This window comes from Cryptomeria japonica, chromosome 2 (genome assembly GCF_030272615.1).
Source record: "Cryptomeria japonica chromosome 2, Sugi_1.0, whole genome shotgun sequence".
In the NCBI taxonomy this organism is placed as follows: domain Eukaryota; kingdom Viridiplantae; phylum Streptophyta; class Pinopsida; order Cupressales; family Cupressaceae; genus Cryptomeria; species Cryptomeria japonica.
The window spans coordinates 554,285,904-554,304,107 of NC_081406.1; the positions used below are offsets into that span (position 1 = coordinate 554,285,904).

Sequence of the window (18,204 nt, forward strand, 5' to 3'; positions counted from 1 at the left end):
TGAAATGTGGCGACTGATCGGAAAAGTATTGTACACTTAGCACGTATCCTCGCCAGGCTCCGGGCAGGGGTTCAGGGGCGGCAGCCCCCGAGAAAAAAAATTTTGCCGTTTTTTGTTGATGAAAACCGACATTGTAATAAAACCCTAAAAAGATCGACTTTGTTTGTTGCCCTAAAAATGCATGTTATAAGCGGCTGGGATGCTTAAGGCATTGTAAGGTTGATGTACTATTTTTGCTGGATAATAAGAAAGATTGGACGGTTGTGTATGGTGGACGTAACCCATTCTGGGTGAACCACGTTAAATCTCTGTATTATCTGTATCTTGTTTTATTTCTTTATCTTTTTGTATTTAAATCTGCATATAATTGTTAGTTCATATTTGCTTCAGATCTGCTTGAAACCCTAACAATATAAAATATATATCTTAAAAGAAATTTATTACATAAATAAATAATTAATTTATGAACTATGTTGAAAAGTTGTATATTCTATTACATATTACATTTGTTGAAAAATATTAATAAATCTCTTTCTCTAAATATAAAGAAACATTAAATAACTTTCCAAAATAGTTTATTTTCTCAATTGAAAAATGGCAATCAAAACCCATTGACGGGTCTCTACTAGAGAAGGACCCGTGCCTAATCTGGCTCCAAAATGGCGCTATCATACAACTGATAACATTTCTGTTATGCAGACACAAAAACTACAGAATAAATACACTAAAATTATTGATATACAACAGAGTACTTTTGGAACAAGAATAGCTACAGCCCTTATTTACAGAAACCAACACAAAAACCGAAAGAAAAGACAAAAAAATCCATGCAGTCCTTAGTTTGTAAAACCACATTTTCGTCTGATCTCCCCAGCAGTACCAGTGAGAACACTTATTTTCCCCATCTTCTCCATTGACACGCCAAAATCAGAGGAAAATGTAGAGCTCTGCAACTCTGCTTTCAAATATGATGTCGCCTCATTATCTGTGAGGAGTGCAGCATCCGATTGAAAGAGCCCTCTCCTTTTTTCTAAAGTTGAGAAATAATTGTTATCAAATGTTTTAAAGCTGCCCGGATCCATTTCTACCCGATTAGTAGTGTCACCAGGCTTGCATTTAATCTTAAGCTGGGCAGCATAAGTTTTGTCTAAGGCCGGATCCATGTCTCCCTTTCCACTAAAATTGTAAAGCCTGGTGTTAATCGAGCTGCAATGGGCTGTGCCAATGGTGTGCCCACCTGAGAATATAAATTGTTTTATTCATTTGGATCAGATTCAAAACTGAACTGCCACTTTGTGAAGAAAGTATTGATTTTTATTGGACGGTTTAAATCACACACTAAGCTTTGATTTATATTCTTAAGAGTGTTAAACATTCAGAGTTGACTGACATTCTTTAGGCTTAATATGTTGTTAATGTGTGTAATTTGGTCGATTTTTACGCACCTGATAACACAACAAGATCTTTGACGCTAAGCCCAACATTAGCGAATATTGATTTAAGTGTGGAGAAGTTTCCATTAGCAGGTGGCAGATTTGTTAGGGCATCTGTGTCTCGAGACAATTTTCCATCTCTACGACCAGTTGGAACATTCCACGATGGTCCACCCACCTGTTCATCAACTCCTCAGATTTTAATTAACCAGCATACTTATATTTTCAAAAATCTATGTAAAATATGGTTGATTTTCATTTTGAAAGGGTGAACTTTTTATTTCAATTGATTAAACGAAAATCATGGAGTCCATGTAATAAAATATGAGACAATATCAAATAACAATATGGACAACATATGAAGGAAACTATCATCCAATCACATCATCTATGGTTGAATGTTATATAATTAAAGTTTTGACTCTTCATTAATGAAGATTGCTTACAACTTGTTCACTGTATCATCATTTCAAATGAATAAAAGTAATAGAATGCGCCAAATATCTATTATAATATATTTATAATGACAATGATGACTTGATGCATTCTAAGAAATCGAATAACGTTTTCAATTTCAATTATATAACATCCAACCATTGATACTATGATACACCTTAATGACTGAATAACACGAAAATCAAATGAGAAACTAATTAGAAACATGTATATTGACTTGACTGACTTGACTGTGACATTGACTATGACATTTAGGTTGGACGTTTTTTACCTTGTGAACAGCATCCCGAGCAACGAGGGCAAGAATATCAGCACATGAAACAACTCCAGGACATAATTTTTCTACTACAGCTTTGGCTTCGTCAATTATCTCGAATCCCCTCAAACTTAGATTTGGAAATGCCACCTTCTCTGCTTTCTGTGATTTTATTGAATTCAGTAACACCGACCCATCACAACCCTGAATTCATCAGCACACCAACGTTTGATCAGAAAAGAGAAAAGGAAACCAGACAAGATTGCAGAAAACCATAGCATGCCAAGCTTAAATGGTTTTATGCAATCTTCTCTTAAAAAATATGAATACCCCCTTAATACAAAAACTTAAACAACCAATAGGTTCTGATTAACCCATGTCATGTAAACAGCTTATAATTAAAGACATCGAGTTTATATAATTCATGAAATTAAAATGTTGTTTTTGGGATTAGATTGTATGTTAGCTATTCATCAACATTTCTATCAGATTTTGCGATTCATCAGCAAGATGATTGAGTACTATCAAAAGTAAGAATAGATAAATAGCAAACCAGAACAACTTGAACGGAAACTAGATCATCATGTAAACAGACAATAAATTAAAGACATCAAATTTTCGCAATCAATAAAATTAGAAGAATTGTTTTTGGATTAGATTGTGTGCTAATTTTTGCATGATATTTCAGATCGCACATATTAATTTTTTCATATACGGATCACCACGTATACTACTTTTCACATATTTTGAATCACTCCATAACCCATCATTAAACATGCATCATACACCATACGTACCCGAACAAAACAATCATGAAAATGCATTCTGAGAAGAGGTGCAGCAATGGATGGAGCATTCATTACGTGAGTTCTCACCACCTTGTCAACTGCAGAGTAAACGCCTGGACAACTTCTGTCATAGAAATTCAGTGATAGTCCTCCGGCTTCCTCTGATAAAGAGACACCAAATATTAAAACACTTGCAACTGAAATAAAAGCAGCCATTACTAAACTCGTCATCACTGTATGACAAATCCTACTTAATTACAAAGAACAGTCATACTTCTCCCCTCCCTTTAAATAACTCATAAATGGCAACCCATGTTATGAAATTCTTTAAGAAGTTGAATGGGTACAGACAAAACGAATCTAATCAGAAATTTCAAATCAGAGTAGTTGAATATTTTTTATAAAAAATATGAAATTTCAAAGCAGGACAGCGTAACCACTAAATTATTTGAGTCCCACGTTAGTTTATATGGATGTGTCCCTACAATACACGGATTTGTGGTTAGTCTTTGATATTCTCTTAACACCCACCGACTCTTTCTTTTCCTATTCAATCATAGACTTCCATGAAACTCTGTATCAACCTTTAAAAACTCATGAAGCCACCTCATTTTGTAACGATTTGTTTGTCTGCAGAACTTTTTTTAAGCTAAATCGCTGACCATTCAGACATGGGCATCAACTGATGACGCCAGTGAGATGAGAATATTTTAAATGTGTCTTCTTATGAGCTAATCCCATTCCCTGAAATGAAGAACGGGTCAACTGCTAAGATCTGTCAATATCGTTTTGTTATTCTATATTTTATATCCACGTCTAAAAAGATTCTTTTTTGTGCAGTGCATCATTTGGAATTCATTAGGTAGGAATTATAGGACCGTGGTTATTCTGGTTTCAAAATGGACTTTTCGTACAGTGTGATAGCGACATGTTAGTCAATCGCATCCATTTATTGCAAAATCGACGGTGTAAAATGCATGACTAGAGATTGATTCAGTTAGATGATATCATACGTAATATACTTGTAACCTCTGAAAAAATAATCCACAGTCAAATTGTTGTGGTAACGACTCTAGAATTTAAGCTTGTGCTACCAACTTATTGGTCAATAATGGAATCTACCAATTAACCTTGAAAAACAAAATGAATTATTAATTAAATATAGTAATTTATTGATTACAAATGGAATCTAAGGAAGAAAACACTCTTTCAAAATCAATGTGTATGAATTTTTCACAAGATATTACTTTTTAATGAAATCAAATGAGATGTTTTCATGCATGTGTTGATTTTGTAGGTTTCATAAATGTATAGTTTAATAAATTTAAGCTTTTAAAATTGTGGTTTTTAAATTATGAAATTGGACATTGTAGGTAAGGAAAGGGATCCAGTGTTTTTGTTAAGATTTTATATTATAAAATTATTATATCATTGATTTTGATGAATACATGGTGGTTTTTATTTCTTACATTTAATGTATTAAGAGTAAACATAATCTTTCTGGTTATTTTTTAATCATCAATATTAAATCATGAGCATGATTCTTGGTGCTTCGTGAGTGACTATGACCTCTAAGAAGGTATACAAAATATCCCAAAATTTTACATGGGGTATTAATTCTCAACCAAAATATTTTTCCTTCAAGTTATGATAGAAATGACTAAAATTGATAATATTTGAAAAGTAAACACTTTATTACAATATTATGTTGATTATACTCCCAATGAAGATATGTTTAATAGTTGGGTCTATAGATTGTGGAAATGGATTCATGCATGCTATCAAACACTACTCCATTGCACCCCTATTCCTCAAGATTTCGCATTGAATATTATTGCTTTCAGAAGCACTTAAATGCAAAAGGCTATGTGGAAATCGAGATTTGGGAATGCAATATGAAACTGGATATGAGAAAACAAGAGATGCAAGAGATAATCAATTCTTGAAATGCAAAGATAGTGGATATGTGCTCGAGATGACAAGATAACGGATGGAAGAATGAGAGAGAGGCTTGGTTTTTATAGATGTTCTCAAGGAGAAATTAGGCATCGGGGTGAATATGGGATAATGAGAGATTAGTGGTATAGGATGGATGAGTGGTAAGAAGAGAGGATAGGTGGTAACAATAAGTGGTAAGTGGTTGGAGGGAATATTAAAGGGCTTTTTTTATTAAATGAATGGAGAAAATGTATATAAGGTGAATGAATGAAGGTGGATAAATGAATATAACACAATGTTTATTTAATAAATTTAGTGGATGAATAATATGAATGATAATAATATAGTGAAGAATGGAATAATGCATATATTATGATCTATGTAAAAGAAAATATGAATAATGGATAATAATGAAATGATAAAACAGATTACGGATCTACTCGATGGTTGGAGCAAATTTGAAGTTAAATGAGGATAAATTTGATAAAAAAAATTATGTGTCTACAGGGTCTACTCCACATAACAACCTTATGGTGTTATACTTAAGGTGATGTAAAACATGACAAAAACATATTTTTTCTTTTAAATTTAAAACCCTAAACATTATTTTGCCATGTACTCGGTCGGAGTGGACTATGGACAACCCCATTAGTAATTTTGCCACCTCTTCTACCCCCTCATTTGTCTCCCCTCCCTCCTCCCCTATTAACTCCCTGTGAAAATGGGATTTACCAATCCTTGCAGAAAAGGTCAACAAAATTTGTGATGCCTAGAATAGACGGGAAGCCATAATCTGGTGGCTCCTCAGCCAACTCAACATGGCAAAGAAGAAAATTAATAGGATTGAGGCCCTTGCTAAGGTAGACATCAAAGCTTCTAGTTGGGTGATGGATAAAAAGAATAAAAGGGTCTAGGTGGTGGATAATGATTTGACGGATAAACTAGAGAAGTGGGAAGGATTGGAAGAGGGAATGAAGGAGCTAAGTGATGTTAGGATTCCCAAAGATACTGAGAGGGGGGGGTGAATCAGTATCTTACTAGTTAATGGATTTTCTTAACTTATTAAATGAATTGCATCTCAAAACAGTGTACCGGTAAACCAGAATTAATGCAGTAAATAAGAACAATAAACACAACATAGAAAGCACACCATAACACAATATTTTTAACGAGGAAACCCGGTGTGGGAAAAACCTCGGTGGGATTTGTGACCCACAATATTCGTTCACTGGTCAATAAGTGAGTATCTTGTCAGTTAATGGATTTTCTTAACTTATTAAATGAATTGCATCTCAAAATAGTGTACCGGTAAACCCAAATTAATGCAGTAAATAAGAACAATAAACACAACATAGAAAGCACACCATAACACAATATTTTTAATGAGGAAACCCGGTGTGGGAAAAACCTCGGTGGGATTTGTGACCCACAATATTTGCTCACTGGTCAATAAGTGAATATTATTGATACAATAGGGGCCTGCACATGCACGAAGGCCAACTGCCTAAAGCTCACTACTTAAGTACAAAAAGGGAAGTCTCACTGACTTACAAAAGTGGATTATGAAAATCCAATGTCATGTACTGCTTTGGATCAACATTTTCTATGTCAGGTTCAATACCAGTTTAAGCTCATATAACTTCCAAAACCTTATTCCAAATTCTGCCTTAATATTCGCATCTTAGTTCTGCAATAATCTAACCATATCCGCATCTTCTAAATGATTTACAAGAACTCATACTTATATGAGTCATATTACAACTCGCCTTGTCGGCTTACAAAAAGATTTTATAATTAAATACAAAATACAATAAATAAAATCTTGTCGGCCAAGGTGCCGGTAAACATCTTTGCTACTGTCGATGTCGGTGTTTATGCCTGTGTTGGTGTCTGTCGGTGCTGGTGTCATAGGATTGTAAGGTTGCTATCAATGAAAATACCTTCAATCACCTACAATTTCTCATTGGAGTGTGCATTTGCCAACAATCTCCCCCTTTGGCATTGATGGCAACACTCATGAGAAAAAAGGTGAAAAGTGTATCCAAAACTGTTGTCCAAAACTGTCTTACCAAAACTATCAAAATTGTGTGCTCCCTCTGAGCAGATGATCTCTTCTCATCCTCATTCCTTTTTCTCATCTTCTATTACTCCCCCTTTGGCATCAATGAAAAAGGTTGTGATTCAATGTCAATTGAGTGTAGTTCATGTCTTGATCATTGTAACTGATTGGTTACAATCTAATAAAGTTCCGCTAAAGCAACATTCAGACTATTGTAGAATCTTTCACTATCCTTCAGTGCTTCTTCAATCCTCTGAATTTTACCGATGAGAAAGTGCATTTGCTCTTCCGGTGTCTTAAGTCCTAGAACAAGAGCCTCAGAAATCTCTTTTCTCAAAGAGATGAGGATATCCAGTTTAGGACTTAGTCTGCACTTAAGTTCTTTTGCCTTAAACTTTATCCTTTCCTTGTCTTTTTCAAGTTTATCTATTTTCTATTCAAATCCTGCAATTTCATGTTCTATTACCGATATTGAATCCGATGAACCTATCAAGTTGTCAGCAATATCATTTATTTCCTTTTGAGCTATGTTGATCTCTTTATCTATATCTTTTGTCAAAATGTTTGTTTTCCATGTATCTCTATACAGTTTCTTGAAGTCTAAAATTTTCTTACCTAGTACCGATAATAAGGTATCCATATGTTCCTTATTTTTCTTGACTATCTCCTCAAAGAATTTTTCCTTCTCTTTATTCATTTTCTCTTTGAATGTCTCCTCATTGATTTGATCAATTGTTAGTAGGTTGCTGGTTATGTACTTAGACAATGTGTCTAATTGACTCAATGAATCTTTATTTTGTATGTTACACTTAGGTGCTATCAATTTCAAAATTGGTAATGTATCATCTATAGCCTTATATGCCAGTGCATTACACTCTATTATTTTCTTGATTGAATCTAGCAATACCTCTGTCACATTAGTAGGTCTGAATTCAGACATAGAGGTTCTGGATGATTGTCCATCTACCTTTACAATATGTAATCTGTTGGTGGTGGTAATAGCTTTGTTTTCCTCTTTCTCTGGAGGGTCAGTTTGTGTCTCCATTTCAACTACCAACAGTTTAGGTTTTTTTGTTGTAGTTGGTGGCACTATCTCTAAATGTACCTGTGAATCCTATTCTCTACCTGTTTCTCTGTATTTGTCTCTTCCGGTTTCTTTGTGCTCTCTATTGATGGTTTCTCTGATTGTGCCTCTGATGATTTTACAGTGGTATCCACTGCCGGTTTTTCTATTTGCACCTTAGAAACGTCTACAATCAGTATCTCAACATATTTTTCATTGCTATTAGTTGTCGGTTGCTCAGTAGATACATCAGTATGTGCACCAGTGGTATCTACAATTACTGTATCTAGGAAATCAGTTGCCTGTTCAGTTTGTTGTTCAGTCCCAATCTCAAGGTTTCCAATTGTATCCTCAATGTTTGTGTCAACTGTTGTGTCTTCTACTGGTGACTCAGTTGCCACATCTCTCTTCTCAATTGATTCCTTATCAAGCACAATGTTCACTTCTTGTGTGTCTATATTCATTATGTACAACACCTCTGAATCAGGATTTGTATCTTCATGTGTTGTCTCCATACTCTCTATTGTCGGTGGATTATCAGCAGTTTGTGATGGTGGAGTATCAGAGGAAGGTGGGGGTAAGTTATCTGTTATCTTTATGCTTGGAGGTCCACCTACCTTACCTTTATCTTTGTCCTTTTTCCTTTTGATAGACTTTAAAGGTCTTTGGTCTCGTAAGCTCTTCTTGTTTCTACTTTTCAACAAAGAATATATCCCACTTGTCTGCAGTTTCTTTTGATATTTCATTTACTCTTCCTGCCATTAGTGCTACATGTCGATGACCAGTTGAGAATATTGTCCGGTTAACCTCACTGATTAATTCATCTATCTCTTGAGTTGAGTTCACTGGGTGAGCTGCAAGTAGTTTTTCTATTTTGATATTTTTATCTAATTCCACAATTGCTACCCTTCTTGCTTCTAACCTTCTACACAAGTCATTGGGCATATCATCTACAACTTCCATCAAAAATTTCTTATAAATATCAAGATGTAAAATAACACTATTTTCTATACTTTCCTTTTCATCATCTGATAGTGTGTTATACAACTTGCTGATATTTGTCAATTTTCCATGTTCAGTTATCTCATCCAAAATTTTGTCCAAAGGAGGGACACCTTGTTTTTCCTTCCTTTTCTTTGGTGTTAACTTCTTTGTCGGAGACCTAACTGCCTGTTGTTTTTGTCTTGTTCTTTTTGGTGTAGGAGCAGGTGTCGGTGAGGGTTTTCTTTTCCTAACTACCCTTTTAAACTCTGCTGGTATTTCACTGTCAGAGAAGGTAGCAACCGGTGAAAGATGTGTTTCCGGTTGTAGTCCTACCAAGTCACTCTCCTTGATACCAATTTTATTTAATACCTCTTCCTTTATTGCTTTTGCCTACCTTGTTCCTTTCCTAACTATCTACTCAGTTTTCTTTATTCTTTTATGAGATTGGCTTTTTCTTTCTATTGTTTCAGCACTACCAAATATTTCTTCAGTTCTACCAAATATTTCTTCAGTTGGTTCTTTAGGTGCTTCTAGGAGGGCTTTTGCATAGGTTTCAATTATATTCTCATCTGCCTCATATCCCATTTCAGTAACCCAAATAGTCCTTGGGACAATTGCCTCCATCCAGATCTCATCTTTCTTTATTACAAAGCATATCTCCTTTTGATATTTGTCAACAATTGCTTGAGATATCCTTATCCTATTTTTCATTCTAGCTTTTAATGCCTGAAAGTATTCATTTATGTTCTTTTCTTTGTTATCTCCCATGTTGTTTAGAAAATCCAGTAGTTGTTTTCCTACCGGGATGTCAAAGCCAAAATCCTTTCTACCAATATCGAGAACTTGATTGGTTATATACAACATTAAACATACAATTAGGTTTCCAAATCTGAAAGTCCCTTTCTTGTCTCCTTTGATTTTCTTCAAATTATCTATCAATTCATCCTTCAACCATTCACATATGTCAATCATTGCATTGTTGTTTACCAAGTCATAGGCACTTTTGATACATAAGCTGGAAACAGATTTTAATCTATTGGCATGAGTAGCTTTGTATCCAAGTATCATGCTAATGAACCTTACATTGATATCCTTAACATAATTTACTCTCAAGGATCTCTTATCAAAGGTTGCATCGGTTAGGGTCATTATAGTGTCATTAGGAACCTTTTTCCCTTTCTTAGGTCTGCTATCAGTGGAAGGTAAGCCTGTCACTGCCTTAACTGCTTCTTTGGTTATCTTGTGAATTGAATCCAGCTAGAAGAACTCTCCATGAAATCTTCTTAATACTATTCTTATAACATCCTTGGGAAAATCAGGGATACTAAGAATTTCCACAAAACCTAGGGTTTCAACTATCTTGTGTTCCGATTTAACATTTCCATTTTCATTACATATAACAGTCCTATACATGTTCTTAATTTCATCATCTCCTAATTCTTCTATATGACAATGTATGTAGATTCTAGGATCCTCAGCATAAGCAACTCCATTGGGTATTATTGAGAATGCTCCTAGGGTATCATCTTTCTTCGCAATTTCGGGAATAATTTTAAATACAAGCCTAGGGCACTTAACAACTTCAACTACAGTAGGGTTTGCAATGAACTCAGGTGCAGAGGAGGAAGCCATTGTTATAAATATGTTAATTTGCCTTTGGGTAAGAGTGCTTGAATGATTTTCTTCACTTCTCGCTATGGATGCCTTCGCTCGGGATTTTCGTGCTCTAAGGAAGTTTGAATGCTTGGTGAATGAAAAGAGAGGGCCAAAACACTTGCTTTATAAAGTCATTTCCTTCAACTACCACATTTAATGCTTGTCAGTTAAGTGAAAACTTAACTCATCTGCCAGTAAAGAAGTATTTCAACTTCTCACCATCAACCGAGGTTAAATAAGCATGTTTTGCATTAGTTTCCATACCCCCAAGGGATTATTTCTCAGTTAGATGAAGAACCTTTTTACCGGTGGAGTGATACTCTATTCTACCGATGAAGGAATAGCTTCACTAACACTCATATCTGACTTTCTGATCCATTGTTTTGAAAATTCTTGCTTTACTTCTTCAACCTTTTCTTTACCTTTCAAGTTGGGTCCTTTGTTATTTGTCGGTGATGCCTTACTTCTACAATTTTTTTCAATATGTCCAATTTTTTTACAAGCATAACAAGTCACATTGTTTTTCTGAATAGCTTTTCCATATCCTATGTCGATATGTGTTCTGCATTGATTAGATAAGTGTCCAAATCTTCCACAAACATAACATCTTACATTCATTCTACAATTTTCTGAAGTATGTCCAACTTTGTTGCATTTAGAACATTGACTGGTGGGTGCATTGGTGTTCTGAGAGTTTCTAGATCTACATTGATTTTCTCTATGACCATACTTATTATTGTTAAAGCATTTTCCATTAAATTTATAAGCATTAGGTTGTCTTACCGGTTTGCTGTGATCATGATTGTTTGCAGTGTCGGAGCTTTCACCAACTTCAAAACCAAGACCATTAGTATCTCCATTAGGTTTCTGATTTTTCAACATGTCATCAAGTTCTTCAAAACTTTTCTTGAATTTCTCCTTGTGTTGATTTGCAGTAGCCAACTCATTTTCCAAGAAATCCTTCTGTCTCATGAGTTCAGTTTTATCATGCTCCAAGTGAATTATATCTGTCTTCAACATATAATTTTCATGACTGAGTCTTAGATTTTCATTTCCAGCATCATTGATTCTCCTAGGCAGGTCATCTTCATTCTTCTTTCGGTCTTCAATGTCTTTACAAAACCTCATAGTCATATCTTGCATTTCATTCTTCAAGGCCATGTTATCCTACTTCAACTTGCTTACAAGATCATTAAGAGATTCTTTCTCATCATCATCACTCTATATCTTCTCATGAAGTTCTCTTCTTTTGTTCCTATCAATAGTGAGTTTTCATAAAGTCCTTGAATGATTTCTCGGGCAGCCTTCAGATCATCTTCAAGTTTTATATTCTTCAATTTTTCTGCATCATAATCTACAAGAGATGTTTCCAATTGCTTTCTCAGATTATCCATCTGTACCGATGTCAGAATCTTCCTTAAGCTGTTAGGCTTTTAAAAATAGAGGACCAGGCTTTGATACCAATTGTTAGGATTCCCAAAGATATTGAGAGCAGGGGTGAATCAATATCTTGTCGGTTAATGGATTTTCTTAACTTATTAAATGAATTGCATCTCAAAACAGTGTATCAGTAAACCAAAATTAATGCAGTAAATAAGAACAATAAACACAACATAGAAAGAACACCATAACATAATATTTTTAACGAGGAAACCCGGTGTGGGAAAACCCTCGGTGGGATTCGTGACCCACAATATTCGCTCACTGGCCAATAAGTGAATATTACTGATACAATAGGGGCCTGCACATGCAGGAAGGCCAACTGCCTAAAGCTCACTGCTTAAGTACAAAAAGGGAAGTCTCATTGACTTACAAAAGTGGATTATTAAAATCAAATGTCATGTACTTCTTCAGATCAGCATCTTCTATGCCAGGTTCAGTACTGGTTTAAGCTCATGCAATTTCCAAAACCTTATTCCAAATTCTGCCTTAATATTCGCATCTTAGTTGCAATAATCTAACCATATCCGCATCTTCTAAATGATTTACAAGAACTCATACTTATATGAGTCATATTACACCCGCCTTGTCGGCTTACAAAAAGATTTTACAATTAAATACAAAATACAATAAATAAAATCTTGTCGGCTAGGGTGCCGGTGAACATCTTTGTCGATGTCGTGTCAGTGTCTGTGCCTGTGCCGGTGTCTTCTGGTGCCAGTGCCATAGGATTGTAAGGGTGCCATCAATGACAATACCTTCAATCACCTACAATTTCTCATTGGAGTGTGCATTTGCCAACAAGTGAGAGGGTGGACAAGAAGGATGATAGGAGGGAGACAAAAATGGTAATAGAGGAGCTTCAAGACAACTAGGTGACCCTCAAAAGTAAGATGGAGGAGATGATGGCCCTGAACAATGAAATGACAAGGAAAAACTCTGCGACTCTCTAGGCCATTCAAGAGGAAATTGATAGAAGGCATACTAAGAAGAAATGATATATGAAATTGTCTCATGTCACTGTGATGGAGTTGTCAATGTTGAGTGTTAAAACTATGCTAGATCCCCCTATTTTTTCTTTAGGAAAAAGTTCAAACAAGAAGCTCTCCTTCTCTAAGAAAGTGAAAGTGATGAGTCGGGACTAGAAAATCAAAAAGACCCCCACTAGGTATACCATTGGTTCATGTCTTCGGTGGGTGGTGTGTTTGTTCCTTTAAATGTTTTTATCAGCTTATAGTTTAGTCTTCTGTATGGTTTTTTGGTTGTTAGGCTCTATTTTTTAGCTAGGTTTTAGTTGTTTTTGTCAGATGGTTTTCTAGCTTGGGGCTCTCACTCCTTGTGAGACCCCTGGTTTCTTCACTTTAACAGTTATGTAATGGTTCAAACCTCTCCCATTTTTATCTAATCGGACCATTATTTTTCTATGTTTCATAAGGCACAACTTAGTTGTGTTTTTTCTATGGAACAAAGATTGTATGGTATTCAATAAGGCTAAACTCAAATTTTATATGTTAATTAACTTCCTTGGTTTAAGATGACCTATGTTATATTTTGTTGATCGTCTTATTAAGGACCTACATCATTTCATTCATTACCAATAGAATAAGTTATAGTCTTACTACCCCTAAAAAATGCATTTGCATTGAAGTGATACCTTTTCAGAGATGATAAGGAAGCCACACATATCTTTAGATAGGATATACACATTTTATGTATGACACGTACATAAATTAGTTTTTTTAATGCTTTATTTCATTACCATTCTAATGAGAATAATCTTTATGATTGTCCACTTACTACCACAACTAAGCTAATTACATGCTACCAAATCCAAGTTAACCAATATAGATAATTGGACCAATTTTACTAATAAAATGTGAAACTAATAAAACAAAGATGCTAAAAAACTTATCAAGTAGTCAAAAATCCTAGCATAGTGCCCAAGAACTATTCATTATTTTTGGTTCCAAAGGTTTAATGCAACTATTTAAATCTTTCTCTCCTTGGATGATGATTTTTATGACTAGTTCTTGAGAGAAAATAGTTATCACACAATATCTTTTCTATGTTGTTAAGGTCAATATTACAACTAACTTTCTAAATAAAAAATTTGTATACTATTTCTTTCTTATCCCTTTACCACTTCTAGATGAAGAGGTGATGCAATGCAGGGAATTCAAACTTCACAAAATCACAAATGAATGAGTATCAAACAAAGGTTCAATCTAGACAACTCCTTGCCTCTTCAATTTTCACCTTTCACCCTACCTTGTCTAGTAGGTCTGTAGACCCTATTTTTAGACCTTTTCTCACAAACTTCTCAAAAGACTTCACAAAAAAATGACTAATCTAGATACCCATTATTGGGTTACATAACATACTTCAAAATCAATAGTGACTTCCTTGGAACACATACAACAAACAGAGCCCTGTCCGTTGTCCTAAATAGGCTAATTAGGCCTACTTTACAAAGGAACTACCCTTCAAACATTCAACAACCCCATAGACTTGTTGGGGAAGAAATTCCCATGTATCAAAACTCTCAAAAACACACTTTTTTTTTTAGGAAAAACTCACTCCTACATACCAAACCACAAAGCCCTCATTTTAAGCCAATTTGAGGAGGATTTATTGAAAGTGGTGGTTCCACATCTTACTAGAATGTGCTACTACCTCAGACCTTCATAAAAAAATCTGAATGCAAACTCCAAACACCATCACATATACAATTCCATTCATATTTTGACAAAACCTTAAGTTTTAGTTCCTCATTTACATATGAAAACACCCTAGGGCATCACCCTAAAACCCCACAACATATCTTTTATGCCTCTCAAACCATTGGAACATCTAACCTACCTTAAATCAAGTCATTATACTAAGTTACAGGTCTGGACAATAGGTGGAATAAATAGAATATTAATTTTTCACCAACCAAACCCCCAAATTAGTTATATACAAGCAGTTCTAGTAAAATGAGAATCTAATTAGTTCTAGTAAAATGAGTTACAGGTATGTCCTTGTAATAACCAATTGAAAACTCAACAATAGCTTGTTCAGTGACCAAAAGAGATTGTTTATCACTCAACCAAGACACCTTATATGGAAACTCATGAGGAATCTTTTGCAAATTTAGTTTATTCACCATTTCACTTGAAACCATGTTCTCAGTAGAGTCTGAGTCAATAACAACTTTTCATACCTTATTCTTTCACTTACATGTGGTTTTGAAGAGAGTATTTCTATGCAATGGCTCTATCTCCCTTAATGCCTTAAGAGTAATCTTCCTTAGCATCAATGATTCCCTTGTTTCAGGATCAGTAAGAATGTTTGGAGAGCTTACACTTTCACTATCATCCTCTTGCACAATTTGAACTCTCCTTTCACCTCTCCTTTCACCACCAGTGGATGTAGATCCTTGTCTCTCAAGACACTTGAATGTTGGGTGTCCAAACTCTTGACAATTGTAACACTGCCTGAAAATGAATTGGAATTCCTACCTCCACCAAATCTGCCCCTTGTGCCTCTACCTTTGAAATCTACACCTTGCTCTTGACTTTTGTTTGCATCTTCTTGGCTTTTATTTAATTTTCTTGAAGTAGAAAATATTCCTCTACCCCTAAAGGTGCCACCTCTACCTCTACTTGACTTATCTTGTCTTCTTTTCATCTTTTCTTCCACTCTTACTGCCATTTGATAGCATTATTCTATCGTCCTTGGATTTGCCACCACTAGTTCATCTTGAATGTTAACCCTAAGTCCACAAAGGTATCTAGCAACCTTTTCAACCTCATCTTCCATCCTACCTGATCTTATGCTTAACTTGTAAAATTCATCAGTATAATTTTTAACTTACCTTTAAGTTTGGCAAGCATTCAGTCCCAAGAAACTATCTTTGCTTTACCTCTCTTTCTCCTCTCAGTTTGTTCATAGTCCCACCATAATAATGCATGTCCTTTTAGCTTTGTCTTTTCTATCTTCACCTGTTGCTCATCATGAACATCTTAACATTCAAAGTGATTGTCCACAGCTGCAATCCAATCTAGAAGCTCTTCATCATTCAAATTCCCTCCATACATAGGAAAATCGACATTCACCTTATGTTTATCACCTTGAACTGCTTTAGAAGTTTGATTGTCCTATGTTCCTCAAGGTCCAATTGTTCTTCCTATCCTTCATTCTCTCCTTTCCCTTCTTCTTCCTTGGGTTCATTTTCATAATCCAATGCCACACCTCTTCTTTGATTAGACTCAAGGCTAGAAAGTCTTTCCAACAAAGCATTATGGGACTCCAACAAATTTGCATGTTTCTCCTTCAACTCCTACAACTCCCTAGTTGTGTTACTATTCTTAGGAGGCATCTTGACTTCACAACTTCTCTCTCTCTCTCTTCTCTCATCCTTCAACGGTTCTCCTTCAAGGGATCTACTTCCTATGCTCTGATACCAATTCATGCAATGCAGGGAATTCAAACTTCACAAAATCACGAATGAATGAGTATCAAACAAAGGTTCAATCTACAACTCCTTGCCTCTTCAATTTTCACCTTTCACCCTACCTTGTCTAGTAGGTCTGGAGACCCTGTTTTTAGACCTTTTCTCACAAACTTCTCAAAGGACTTAAAAAAAAATGACTGATATAGATACCCATTATTGGGTTATATAACATACTTCAAAATCAATAGTGACTTCTTTGGAACACATACAACAAATAGAGCCTTGTCTGTTGTCATAAATAGGCTAATTAGGCCTAATTTACAAAGGAACTACCCTTAAGACATTCAAAAACCCCATATACTTGTTGGGGAAGAAATTCACATGTATCCTAACCCTCAAAAACACACTTTTTTTTAGGAAAACCTCACTCCTACATACCAAACCACAAAGCCCTCATTTTAAGCCAGTTTGAGGAGGGTTTATTGAAATTGGTGGTTCCACACCTTACCAAAATGTGAAAATACCTCATACCTTCATAAAAACATCTTAAAAAACTCCAAACACCATCATAGATATAGTTCCATTCATATTTTGATGAAACCTTACTTTAGTTCCTCATTTACACATGGGAAACACATAAAAACACCCTAGGGCATCACCCTAAAACCCTACAACATATCTTTTCTACCTTTAAAACCATTAGAACATCTAACCTACCATGAATCAAGTCATTCCACTGAGTTATAGGTCTAGATAGTAGGTGGAATGACTAGAACATCAATTTTTCACCAACCAAACCCCCAAATTAGTTATAAACAAGCAGTTCTCGTAAAATGAGGATATCTCACTCAAAACACAATATTAGAACCTCTAATTGGATTCAAATGAAACTTATTTCATTCCCATACAAGGTGGTATAGGTTTTAGAACATATAGAGGCTGTACAGATTTGTGCAGTGCTTGCAAAGTGCAAAAATATAGTAAAATTGCAGAAATAAACGTTGCATTGATGTGCAAACTTCAAAATTTTCTTCCACGACCTTCAAAAACTATTGTTCGAGCCTTTTGGAGTCTATATATACATTTTAAGCTAAAAAATAAACCTCCCCAACATCTATAACTACCCTTTAAACAACCATGACTTTTCAACTTCCCTACAATTGCAATTTTGCATTTTTTTCTTGACAATTTTTACATAATTGTGCAACTTTTGACATATCACTACAAATGACACAAACTAACTCAAATGCATTTAAATGGTCTTAATAGACCTTATTTAATTCAAAAATGACATAAAACACCCCCACACCTAGCCTAAAACCACCATATGCCATTATTGGCCAAAGCATAAAATGGGTGCACCTGCACCAAGATGAGATTGTAAAATGAAAGAATGAATTATGAAAAATTAATTATTTCAAATAATAACAAAAAAAACATCATCTAATAGTTATGTATCCCTTGATATCTACTAGAGGAATAAAATATGCACCTTGATGTTATCACCCCATGATTGTGTTCTCATTGTGTGTTTGTATCCTAACCCACCCTACTCATAAATATATGGGTAAACTTAGTATTTTTAACTTGGGATAAACCTTTCATGTATTATTTAAGATGATTAAAATTTGATTTTATAAAATGAACGATAATATATATCCAATTTCCCTCTCACAATTTCCTAACCATTATGTTG

General features: G+C 34.9%; 1 protein-coding gene across 1 annotated transcript; it reads right to left on the reverse strand.

Moving 5' to 3' along the window:
* Window positions 1-558: 558 nt before the first annotated feature.
* LOC131038062 (peroxidase 56) lies at window positions 559-3,167 on the reverse strand. The gene is made up of 4 exons (XM_057970359.2): window positions 2,943-3,167; window positions 2,161-2,349; window positions 1,446-1,611; window positions 559-1,237 (listed from the first exon to the last, which is right to left on the reverse strand). Exons 1-4 carry the CDS (start codon window positions 3,162-3,164, stop codon window positions 837-839), a joined length of 978 nt encoding a protein of 325 aa, XP_057826342.1. The 5' UTR covers window positions 3,165-3,167; the 3' UTR covers window positions 559-836.
* Window positions 3,168-18,204: the final 15,037 nt, after the last annotated feature.

Excerpts from the sequence above, each read along its gene's own strand:
- LOC131038062 (XM_057970359.2), bottom strand. The coding sequence starts at position 3,164 with ATGACGAGTTTAGTAATGGCTGCTTTTATTTCAGTTGCAAGTGTTTTA. Across the intron at positions 1,612-2,160 it reads CTCGGGATGCTGTTCACAAG|GTGGGTGGACCATCGTGGAA; the intron begins GTAAAAAACGTC and ends GTTGATGAACAG. Across the intron at positions 1,238-1,445 it reads AGATCTTGTTGTGTTATCAG|GTGGGCACACCATTGGCACA; the intron begins GTGCGTAAAAAT and ends TTATATTCTCAG.